Source organism: Simochromis diagramma, unplaced genomic scaffold, assembly GCF_900408965.1.
Source record: "Simochromis diagramma unplaced genomic scaffold, fSimDia1.1 OVJJ01000344.1, whole genome shotgun sequence".
Classification (NCBI taxonomy): domain Eukaryota; kingdom Metazoa; phylum Chordata; class Actinopteri; order Cichliformes; family Cichlidae; genus Simochromis; species Simochromis diagramma.
The window spans coordinates 15,076,357-15,089,000 of NW_024387375.1; the positions used below are offsets into that span (position 1 = coordinate 15,076,357).

The 12,644-nt window shown below is 43.0% G+C and overlaps 1 protein-coding gene across 1 annotated transcript in view; it reads right to left on the reverse strand.

Moving 5' to 3' along the window:
• Positions 1-12,644, reverse strand: part of megf6 (multiple EGF like domains 6) — a 61,493-nt gene that overhangs the window by 9,625 nt on the left and 39,224 nt on the right. Inside the window, exons 20-30 of the mRNA XM_040009202.1 lie at positions 12,467-12,598; positions 12,044-12,172; positions 11,823-11,954; positions 11,373-11,501; positions 5,405-5,533; positions 4,594-4,722; positions 4,179-4,307; positions 2,446-2,574; positions 1,994-2,122; positions 1,763-1,891; positions 14-145 (exon numbers count right to left, since the gene is read on the reverse strand). Coding sequence (XP_039865136.1) covers positions 14-145; positions 1,763-1,891; positions 1,994-2,122; positions 2,446-2,574; positions 4,179-4,307; positions 4,594-4,722; positions 5,405-5,533; positions 11,373-11,501; positions 11,823-11,954; positions 12,044-12,172; positions 12,467-12,598 — 1,428 coding nt within the window. The remainder of the gene's footprint in view (positions 1-13; positions 146-1,762; positions 1,892-1,993; positions 2,123-2,445; positions 2,575-4,178; positions 4,308-4,593; positions 4,723-5,404; positions 5,534-11,372; positions 11,502-11,822; positions 11,955-12,043; positions 12,173-12,466; positions 12,599-12,644) is intronic.

Here is a 12,644-nt window from a genome sequence, read left to right on the forward strand (position 1 = left end):
ACAGTATACTTACTTAGCCCACATCGCGGCCCATAATAACCAGGCAAGCAGCTACATTTCCCCGTCACCGGATGGCACTGCTCTTGGTCTCCTGAACACTGGCACAGCTTGCTGCAGTTTTGGCCGAACACTCCAGCAGGGCAGGCTAAAATGATCAAACCGGCAGCACATCACGCACATCAGCACAACAGAAGAATGTAAAAAGCAATTTTTGGGATCATTTACCTTCTTTGTTCAAAGGTGAATGATAAATCTTCGATGCACAGGTCAGCTGAACAACTAACCTCTCTTGGCTGGATCAAAGACAGTGGTATTGTATTATGCTTATAATTTAATATCTTTATAATATATATATGTTTGTGTGTAAATATATATTCTGATTTTTTGTTTGTCTGAAGCTCTCAAAGCGTCAAATGGAGCACAGAGATTGAGGTGGGTTGAGTCGGCTGTGTTCTTACCAATGGAAATACTGATACTGATTTAGGAATGAGTGCTGCCTGAAGAAGAGTGCACAGCAAGTTGTGAATCAGTGTAAAAAGACCTAAGATGAACTTTGTGTAGGGGTGCTTACAGGTAGCTGTGTCGGGTATTTGCCTTCTGACCCGAGCCTACCATTGGTAATATCTAAAGACGTTTGGGGCTGCAGTGCAGTTTAAAAGCATGTTAATTAGTAAGCTTTTGAAAATCCTATTGTTAATTTTTAGCCTAAAAGGTGTGTGTTAATTAAAGCTTTGTTAAAAGAAGATACGTATTTCTGGATATAAATAAAATAAATAAAAATGAAAAGGAATGAGCCTCAAATGCAGTCTTAATTTTTCATTGTTATCCCTGATGGGCATTGCACACCCGAAAAGAAACATTGTGCAGATATCCATAGAGCTGGTGATACGGCAGCAGATAAGGCCTTTATGCACACATTCAATAGTATGTGGGAACAAAGACGCATGCCGTTTCCCTTTCCTTCCTCAGATTATCCTGCGAACATACTGGGACATTTAGTATTGACTGCTAATGACACCAAAACTCGCAGCAACTTTCCCTGGTGCCCAAACCCAGGCAAACACAGAGGGACATTCTTTCACACACCCTGTCTGCATACATACATATGCGCTCATCACAATAATGAATGAAGTCCCCAGACAATCAGTCATAGGGAACAAGATGAATCTGTGAACGGAGCATGTTTTCGGGTGAGACCGCAGCACTAAGCTACTCAGTCAGGCAGCAGCAGGCAGCGTGGGGGACAGATAAGAAAGGACTCCAGACTAAAGAGGCAATTACGGTGCTGTCATTATGCATGTCTGCCTTCCAAAAGCCCTTATCCGCCGCCGAGGAGACAAAAACAATGCCTTCTGTTTTACTTGGCAACCGGTGTGTAACATTTATCAGATGTCTGGGGAGTGTGTGAGGAGAGGAAGGGAGCTGAGGCCGTAAGGAAGGGGAGGAGGGTGGGTGAGTAGAAGGCGCAGTGAAGGGCTGAGAGTGACGCTGCTTATATACACTCCTTAAGGGTACGGTTTGAATAATGAAACATTCTCACAAGCACACAATTGGTTTGTTTCAAGGCGACAGTGTTTTTATCAACAAGGTAGCTAAATGGCCTCAAATGTAAGCCATGTAGGTATACTCTCCTGACTACCTGTTACAGGTAAAGGACATTAGTGAAAGTCTGTGGATATTTAAGATCTAAAAATTGAGCAAGCAAGCCACTAATCACCTCATGATTAGAATTCATTCAGACAGGTTTTGTTTTCCTTCTTACTTTTCTCGCAGCCAGCCCCTGTGAGTCCAGCTGGGCAGCCACAGCTCCCCGTCTCATGGTGACAGGACACCCCAGCCTGGCACTGACACCGCTGGGCACAGGAAGCACCGTAGAACCCCGGGAGGCAGGCTGTCAGTCAATACACACATCACACACACAGTCACTTCACTCTTATGTTCTTTAGTGCCAGTTTCATTCAGCCGCAATTTCCTCAGTCCTGTACGCACTCACATTTGTCACAGCTGGCTCCTCTCCAGCCTGGCACGCACTCACAGCGGCCTGTCACATGGTGGCAACTCGAACTATGGGCACAGTCACACCTCTGCTCACAACCCTCCCCGAAGAATCCCTTAGAACAGGCTTCAGACAAAAAACACAAGCGCTCGCGGTTAGCATGCAACATCACAGCCAAGGATGCACTTTTAGAAGATGTTTACCTTTTATATGCTTGGAAGGCTAACTGCACAAACTGTTTTGACATACCAGGTTATACGCTATCAGCTTCTTTTCCTGGAGTAAACAAACCTTTCTGCTGCTGATATCCAAATGTTAGCAAATGGAGCACAGGGGCATGCCTGTCTCTCATGATGTTGAGAGACAGGCTACAATTTTATGTGTCTTTGAAAAAAAAAACCCGCATCAGATTATGATAAAACAACTATGCTGTAAGTATAGGAAATCACCTGACTGGCAGAGGTCTCCTGTCCAACCACGGAGACACACACATTTTCCTGTCACTCTGTCGCATCTCCCTCCATTCATACAGCGGCAGACCTCGGTGCAGTTCTTTCCATAACGTCCTTCTTCACACTCTGGGACAGATGGAAAGGAAGGTTAAGAGAAAAGTTACATTCAAGTAATAATTTATCACATAAATACAACATGGCTTTTCCAAGGCACCAAATTATGAAGACAGGGACAGAAAGACAAAATATTTAATCAAGAAAAAAAGTTTTGTTTCTCTTAGCTTCCCTACAATGTGCATTCACTTTCCCTCTATTACATACACCTTTTGAGCAGTGAGTTGGACTTTCCGGTTGCCTACAGAACTGCCTGTTTCACCACATAGATTCACCAAGGTGCTGGAAACATTCCTCAGAGCTTGTGATCCACACTGACATGACACAGTTGCTGCAGATTTGTCAGCTGCACATCCATGATGTCAATGTCCCGTTCCACATCCCAAAGGTACTCTGTTGGATTGAGATCCAGTGACTGGGGAGGTCATTTGAGTACAGTGAACTCACTGTCATGTTCAAGAAACCAGTTTGAGATGATTGGAGTTTTGTGATATGGCACTTTATCCTGCTGTGGAAGAAGACATCAGAAAGTACACAAACTGGTCACAAAGGGAAGGACGTGGTCAACATTGAAGGCTGTGGTGTTTAAACAATGCTCAGTTGGTACAAAGGGACCAATAAAGTGTCCCAACAACACCAACCTGAACTGCTGATACAAGGCGATACAATGTCCTATTTGAATGTTGCAGCAGAAATCAAGGCCCATCATAGTTTTTCAAATATTCAGTTTCTAATTCTGGTTAACCTTAGTGAATTGTAACTTCAGTTTACTGTTTTGTAGCTTACAGGAGTTGCACCTGGTGTGGTCTTCTGCTACTGGGCGATCGTGGCTCAAGAGTTGGCAGTTCGTCTTGTAATCGGAAGGTTGCCAGTTCGAGCCCCGGCTCAGACAGTCTCGGTCGTTGTGTCCTTGGGCAAGACACTTTACCGCCTACTGGTGATGGCCAGAGGGGCCGATGGTGTGATCTGGCAGCCTCGCTTCTGTCAGTCTGCCCCAGGGCAGCTGTGGCTACAACTGTAGCTTGCCTCCACCAGTGTGTGAGAGTGAATGAATAGTGGAATTGTAAAGTGCTTTGAGGGCCCCGAAAAGTGCTGTATAACTGCAATCCATTATTATTACTGGAGTGCATCTGCTTCAAGGTTTGATGTGTTGTTTGTTCAGAGATGCTCTCCTGCCTTCCTTGGTTATAATGAGTGGTTGCTTGAGTTAATGTTGCCTTCCTGTCAGCTTGAAGTGGTCTGGCCCTTCTCCTCTGACCTTTAAAATCAGCAAGACATTTTCTCCCAGACAACTGCCTCTCATTGGATATTGTCTCTTTTTCTTGCCTTTCTCTGTAAACAATAGAGATGGTTGTGAGGGAAAATCCCAGCAGATCAGCAGATTCTGAAATTCTCAAACCAGCCCATCTGGCACCCACAACCACGTTTAACGCTGCTTAAACCTTTCATCTCCATTCTGATGCTCAGTTTGAACTTTAGCAGGTGGTCTTCACCATGTCTACATCCTTAAATGGAATGAGTTACTGCCATGTGATTGGCTGATTAGATATTTGCATTAACTGGCAGCTGAAAAGTTGTAAACAACACAGTTTAATCTGTAGTACTGTCAGACTCACCCAATTCACAAGCTGCTCCAGTCCATCCCAGTGGGCAGGAGCACCGGCCACTGATCCTGTTACAAGTCCCTCCATTTTGACACAGACATTGACTTGAACAGTGCCCTCCATATCGTCCTGCAGGACAGGCTGAATACACACAACATAGTATAAGCATTTGAGTTTTGACTGCAAACGTTCTATTATATTTTTCTAGCCTTTCTTATATCATGAGTTCATTTCTGCAAGTGCAGTAACTGCGCCAAGAGATTCCCGAGATAGATAACATGACTAACGTCGGTTTTCAGAGTCTGCTGACTGATATTTATACTGCCAAAAAGTTCTACAACACAGCACAGTGGTTTGAAAAATAGACTTCTTTGACATTACGGTCATCATGCTCAGTAATTAGCAGTTTAACTGATGAGCCACTCACGCAGTTGGCACCTATCTCCGGTCCACCCAGCTGTGCAGCTGCATCTCCCAGTCACATGGTTACACTGGCCTCCGTTCTGACACTCACAGGTCTGACTGCATTGCTCTCCAAACTGACCCTCTGGGCATTCTGCCACACACATGCAGGCACACACACACATTCAATAATATTCAAGTTGCATTCCTAGAAAACAGACGTGAGAGCTAATTGGTCATTTGAGACATTATGGTTTTTAGCACCCATATTGTAAACGCAGTAATAATCAAAGTCCAAGATGGCATTTGGGGTTTAAGAAAGAGGAAAATGCAATAATGACAGAGGTGCATGATTAAGTCATGCTCGTGGCTTTCTGCTCACTCTGGTTCTGGTAGTTAGAACCACAAAATGGCTGTGGGCGAGAGGAAAGTCTTGAATAAGACTGCAGAATGACAGACTAAGGACTTTAGTGGGTATTTCACTGGCTTCATTAAAACAATGGCATGAAATCCTCAAGAAACTTCAGCCTGAGAACACTGGTTAGCTGCTAAAGTCTCTTCCAAGTTGAGCTCTCCCTTTCCTAATGTTGATCGCTATATACATGTGGGTGCATTTATCCAGAATAGACTTCAATTAAACCATGTATGCCAGAGGGCACTCTTGCGCTCCCTCCTTTCTCCACCCTTACCCATCCCTAAAAAAGTCATTGGCAATGTCTCATTATAGAGATAATTGTTCACAAACACTTCATAGCTGAGTTTAAGGAGAGGATGTCGTGATGGGCTGCAGTGAGGGCCTCCCTCACACCCTGTTTTAATGATGTGGCTTCCATTACCCAGAATGCAGTGTGGTCCTGCCCAGCCGGCGGTGCACAGGCAGGCTCCTGTGATGTGGTGGCAACGGGCACCGTTCCTGCACTCGCACATCTGGCCACAGTCAAGACCGTAAAAGCCGTCCGGGCACACTGTGGGCCGAGATAAAACATCCGACTGGTTAGAACTGGCAGCTTCAGAAAAAAGAGGAGAGGAGAAGGTTTAGATGCCAATATTTTTTTATTTTGTTCTTTTTTTTTTTCCTTTCCCACTCTCGCTCTGTTCCCCTTCTTCCTACTTTCTCTCTCTGTCCTACTGAAAATACCAATATCAAATTGCAGTACCACACTGCGGCTGTTGCAAAGCGTCTGCGTTCGTTAAGTGAGCTCATGTCCCACATGTGTGGTGGATCTGGGCCACATCAAAAGTTTATGGCGGCTCGGAGGCCGTTCCCTCTGGGAGGGGGGGGGTTAGAGGGGGCACAAAGAGCCGGTAAATAGAGCACCTGCTGAGTCCACAGGCCCCACCAACACTCGACAAAACAAAGCCTGGTGTTACTGTACCCACACACATACACACACACGACAGTGCTGCTGCAGATGCAAGGCGATGCCAGTTTAAGGTCTGTTTCCCATTCTCAAGGAAAGTTAGAGAAATCGCTCGAGTGTGTGTGTGTATAGTCAAGTGACACTCACAGAGTTTGGTAAACACAGTGCCTCCCCATCCAGAGGAACCTAGCCAGAGGTTGCAGGATGAATGAGCCTTTCCACTGCTTGGATGTAAATATTATCTGTAAGCATGACTTCACTAGAGCAGGAAAGAATGACTCTGTTTATTCACGGCCTATATTTTTGATCGGTCAATTTGTCACCGAGGAGATCACAGGCAAACTCGGATGATAGTCGTATCCTGCAAAACAAAAACTTCACCCACACGGGTCTTTATTTATGGGAACGCTGCTATTTCCCCGCCAAAGCATGGACTGACTGACATTTCTCTCTTCGAGTACCCTCTTCTGTTTCCTGTTGCAGCAGTGTGCGAGAAATGGTTTGCATAGAGTCAGTCCAAATTATCTCAGCAGCCAGCAGCTCTTTCATTCCGTTTATATACTACTTCTTCTGTGAATAAGGAAAGCAGAGCGCAACGTGACCAAAGGAAGCCACAAATTGGCAAAAATGTGTAACTTGGTGGTTTCATGTATTATAAATGCCGCATTAGTCAGGGTGTTCCCCTACGGTTAATGCATCATACCCTCCTGCTCTCGCTCAAATTGATGACGGTGTCCACTCCTCCTTTTTTTCTGCCTCAAGGCCTCAAATTGGGAAAAAAGTATCTTTGCTGCTCAGCAGTTTCTGGCATGGCCGTCGTTGTGTTCCCACGCTGACAGCATGACGTCTTTGACTCTCTCTGTAGTGGTTAGGCTGTGATGTTATTAAAGCTAGCCCACTGAGGATGCTGTCATTTTAATGCAGCTGTACATTAACTCTGTGGTAGCAAAATCGTCAGTTTATTGTCTGCTGTTTATTATTATCATAGCGTTTGCTGACACCATGGCAACAAGCTGGCATTGCTTGTCCTGCAGGAAAAAATGCCTTAGTGCCATTACTTTGATATATAGTGAGCACCTCAGCACATCTCTGCTGCTAAAATATAAACAGAAAGCATCTCAGATGAGTCATGTTCCCTTTTAATAAGAGGAACAATAAGCGCATCAACAGATGTAGCAATTACTCTCCTTTTCAGCGGACAAAGTTTACAGCAGCGCGTGCACTTTATTTGAAGTCTTTAGGCAGTTGCACAATTTTGAATGACAAACTTTGTATTTGTATACACCAGCAGGGGGCGACTGGTTTCCATATTAACCACAGAGCTGCAATCTGTCATTTGATATGAGCCCAGTGTCTGCTAGTGTTTGTAAATGCAGAGTCTTCCCTCTGAGTCTTTGTTTATAGGTAGGAACACAGGATTCGGTCCACCATCACACACAAACTCACACACATACTGTGTGCCATCATTGAAAGACTCCATCTCGAGACTAAATGAGCTCTTTAAGACAGAAGGATTATTTCCAGATCCCTGGTTGTGTAAGAGCCACTGCTGTCAGCCCATAAAGCAGGTCCAGGGACCACACAGCCAGGGAGAGCAGACCACAGAAATAGAGCGGATAGAGAGAACTCAGAATAGAACTTCCTGGTTCTATTCAGGGTCTGCGTACACTGAAAGAGGTCAATGCTGCAACAACAAAACGGCCCGGTTTCTTCAACAAGAACACGGATGTTCAATGCTCCTCAGAACACAGTTCTTTTTTACTGCAACAAAATGAACTCTGGTTTTTTTTGTTTTTTTTTTGATGCAGACATCAAAGCTGCGGACCAGAAGCGCGGCATGATCGGCTTTAATTGAAGAAGCTGTGTGCTGGATGCATGTCAGGCCTCTTTCCTCCAATAATACTTGATGGGAATGCTTAGCATCAACCTCAGTACCACAAGAATGCTGAACACAACAAGGCCTTTGGCCTTATCAAGCTATCTGAATCTTGTGGAGCCAACAGCTTTTGTGAATAACAAGATCTAAGTTCTAATGAGAAGTCATTTTGTTCCCTTTAATTCTTTGAAACCGATCAAGTAAAGAGGTCTGGACGTTGTCAAGCCAAGGCCTCTTCCTGGCTTTTCCTGAAGGAAGAGGCTCATTAGAACACTGAGAAACTGGACACCTTTGTTTGAGGGGAATGGGCCTTCAGAAACTAAAATCTAGTCAGAGTGATAGCTCCATTTCCAGAGCAACGTCCAATCAGACTGCAGCCATTAACCTGTTATGACTAGGGATGTGAAGCTCTCCTCTGGTGTGGCATGGCTGTGATTTACAATGCCCTGTGTACTAGGGAGGCGCTATGAATTTCTGGAACTAGTAGTACAGTCACAGTAAATCTTTTGCTTTGTAATAACAGGAGGCCACTTCAAGTCAAAACAACTCTATTACATCGTTAAAACTCTCAGACTGCCGTTACGTCTTGTAGTTCAGGACAAATACAGGTGAATATTTGTTATGTGAAAGGTTTGCTATGGCAGGATGCTGATACAAATTATATCTTGGAATTCTGAAATGGTTCGCTCATGATATTATAAGGACAGCGGGATGAGTCACGGGATTTGGCGGACGCTTCACTGAAGTTGAAGAAAAGATTGAAGAATGTCCTGCAACACCCTCTAGTGATGAAAAATAAAAGTGTCAGCAGGAATGGAGCAGAGCCTTCAGTGTGGAGCGTTTTAAAGATGCAAAGTGTTAATGCCATAATCTTACATCAAACTAGAATCAGGAATTACATTTTGCAAAACATTTACATTTGTGATAAAAATGATTGGCCAAAATATATTGGTAGTGATTTGGGGCTTTTTAAAAGAATTTATTAATGGTAAAAATAACTGACTGCAACTTCCTCTTGCTCAAGCTAATACAGGGAGTGCAGAATTATTAGGCAAGTTGTATTTTTGAGGAATAATTTTATTATTGAACAACAACCATGTTCTCAATGAACCCAAAAAACTCATTAATATCAAAGCTGAATGTTTTTGGAAGTAGTTTTTAGTTTGTTTTTAGTTTTAGCTATTTTAGGGGGATATCTGTGTGTGCAGGTGACTATTACTGTGCATAATTATTAGGCAACTTAACAAAAAACAAATATATACCCATTTCAATTATTTATTTTTACCAGTGAAACCAATATAACATCTCCACATTCACAAATATACATTTCTGACATTCAAAAACAAAACAAAAACAAATCAGCGACCAATATAGCCACCTTTCTTTGCAAGGACACTCAAAAGCCTGCCATCCATGGATTCTGTCAGTGTTTTCATCTGTTCACCATCAACATTGCGTGCAGCAGCAACCACAGCCTCCCAGACACTGTTCAGAGAGGTGTACTGTTTTCCCTCCTTGTAAATCTCACATTTGATGATGGACCACAGGTTCTCAATGGGGTTCAGATCAGGTGAACAAGGAGGCCATGTCATTAGTTTTTCTTCTTTTATACCCTTTCTTGCCAGCCACGCTGTGGAGTACTTGGACGCGTGTGATGGAGCATTGTCCTGCATGAAAATCATGTTTTTCTTGAAGGATGCAGACTTCTTCCTGTACCACTGCTTGAAGAAGGTGTCTTCCAGAAACTGGCAGTAGGACTGGGAGTTGAGCTTGACTCCATCCTCAACCCGAAAAGGCCCCACAAGCTCATCTTTGATGATACCAGCCCAAACCAGTACTCCACCTCCACCTTGCTGGCGTCTGAGTCGGACTGGAGCTCTCTGCCCTTTACCAATCCAGCCACGGGCCCATCCATCTGGCCCATCAAGACTCACTCTCATTTCATCAGTCCATAAAACCTTAGAAAAACCAGTCTTGAGATATTTCTTGGCCCAGTCTTGACGTTTCAGCTTGTGTGTCTTGTTCAGTGGTGGTCGTCTTTCAGCCTTTCTTACCTTGGCCATGTCTCTGAGTATTGCACACCTTGTGCTTTTGGGCACTCCAGTGATGTTGCAGCTCTGAAATATGGCCAAACTGGTGGCAAGTGGCATCTTGGCAGCTGCACGCTTGACTTTTCTCACTTCATGGGCAGTTATTTTGCGCCTTGGTTTTTCCACACGCTTCTTGCGACCCTGTTGACTATTTTGAATGAAACGCTTGATTGTTCGATGATCACGCTTCAGAAGCTTTGCAATTTTGAGACTGCTGCATCCCTCTGCAAGATATCTCACTATTTTTGACTTTTCTGAGCCTGTCAAGTCCTTCTTTTGACCCATTTTGCCAAAGGAAAGGACGTTGCCTAATAATTATGCACACCTGATATAGGGTGTTGATGTCATTAGACCACACCCCTTCTCATTACAGAGTTGCACGTCACCTAATATGCTTAATTGGTAGTAGGCTTTCGAGCCTATACAGCTTGGAGTAAGACAACATGCATGAAGAGGATGATGTGGACAAAATACTCATTTGCCTAATAATTCTGCACTCCCTGTATATGCTGATATTATGTCAAATAAAGCAAAGAAAAACATTAAATCCTCAAGAAAGAGAAAGTGATATATTCTCCACTTTGGCTTCAATTGTGCATCTAGAACATCAGTGATGTCATGAGCTCATCGCCTCATGACTCATCACATGGTAGTGCTTTGTGTATGTTTTTTGTTGAGACTGGTCAGCTATTATAAAAATAAAGAGAATTTGTAGAAAAATCATACATGGGACACACAAATCTGGTTTCACTAAAGAAGTGATTCTTGTGAAAACTAAAAAGTGCAATGTAGTGCATAGATGGATGGATAGATGCATCATAATCTCATAAACACAACAGTCCACCGGAGGGATGAGCTGAAACAAGAACAAAATCAAAGGAGTGTGTTTATCCATGATTTGATCAGTTCAAGTTTGCAGGGAAACATTTAAATTACCTTGCTTAGCTAAAGAGGATTGACATGGCATTCTATTAAAATGAGACATCCGCTTATGACGGGACTGCCACAGACATATTTTGGAGTCAATTGTGAATAATGTTGCATGGTTATCCAGAGTACTGGAACTGCAAAGGCTTTCATTTCTTCTCAGGGATGAACTAAGTTTTGTTCGCATGCAGCTGCAAGCTCAAAACGTGGATTACTTCTGGAATTAGGTTTAAGAAAAAAAAATGATCCTAAGGGTTTATTCTTGAAGTGAGAAGGAACCAAAATCACTGTTAATAGCTTAAAGTACATATAAAGATACAATTATAGCCACATTTGTGTCTAATAATGCAATTAAAAGTTCCTTAAATCAAACTTTCACTCTAAAGCCAGTATACCAAAAAAAGTTGTACAAGTGATTTAATAACATTTTTGAGATTTTTAAGGCTGTAGCAAGGTTGGGGCTACATACAACAGGCATATTAGGAACACAATATATATTTATGTAAAGATATAAGATTAGAAATAACATCAGAGACAACACATGGCTTACTTTTTTCACAGAAGGTGCCCGTATATCCAGGAGAGCACGTACAGGCTCCGCTCACATGGTCACAGAGGGCTCCATTCTCACACTGGCACAGCTGGGCACAGCCCCGACCATAAGTGCCATTCATACACTCTGTGAATTGGAGCATGCACATTACACAGTCTCTTGAATGTCCAACTAAAAAAAATGCCAATCCAAAAAAAAAAAAAAACAGAAGACTCCCCACATGTGTCTCCATCTATCATTTTAAACTGAGGTTTATATAACATGTAAAATCTACAGTTATACAGTATCAGGATCGAATAAAACATTTAAACTGTATTGTGCTTGTTAAACATAAAATCAAAAAAATACTGACTGTGGTGCTGTAACTAAAATCGTCCCACGGTGGCAGCATTTAGTAAAATATACAAAATGAGACAAAATGATTTACTAGCTAAGGCAATAACTTACTCTTTTCACATCGGTCTCCTGTGTAGCCGGCCTCACACGCACACTGACCACTGACTGGGTCACAGCCCAGAGACTGTTCGTGGCACTGACAAGAACTGGTGCACCCTTGTCCCCAGAAACCAGGATCACATACTGCAAACATTACAGTGAAGGGTGAGTTATTTTCTCTGCTACTCTGTCAGATTTTCTCTTATTTTTGTCTCATTTGTTTACATTCTCACATGTTGCACAATCGTGGCCTCTTTTTCCAGGAGGGCAAATGCATTTCCCAGTCTGTGGGTCACAACTGGCATCAGGGTGGCAAGAGCAAGGTGTTAGACAGCCTGGTCCATGGTACCCAGCAGGACACTCTACACAACACAGGTGATTAATCAGAAAACTGATTCTGTCACGAACTTTCTATAATTAAATTTAATTAAAGTGTTCAAGCAAGTCGAGGAGATTACAGTAATTTCAAAATCCAAGTGTGACATCATCATTTTTTGTTTTTGTTTTTTAAAATTTGAGGTTGAATAAGTAAAAAAAAAATGTTGTATGCCTCATTAAATATATTATCATCAGCATTAAGGTCAGCTACAGCTTACACATTTGGTTTATTAAATGATTTTTTTTGTTTTAATCTCAGAAATTTCATGCAAACTCACTGTTTTGGCAGAGCTGTCCCATGAATCCTGGCTCACACTCACATGTACCGGTCTGCTTGTTGCACGAGCCTCTGTTCTGACACTCAGGACAAGAAGACTGGCACTTTGACCCCCAGAATCCATCAGGGCAGTCTGGGAAACAGCAAGTACCTTTCACTTTGATAGAGCAGTACGCAGT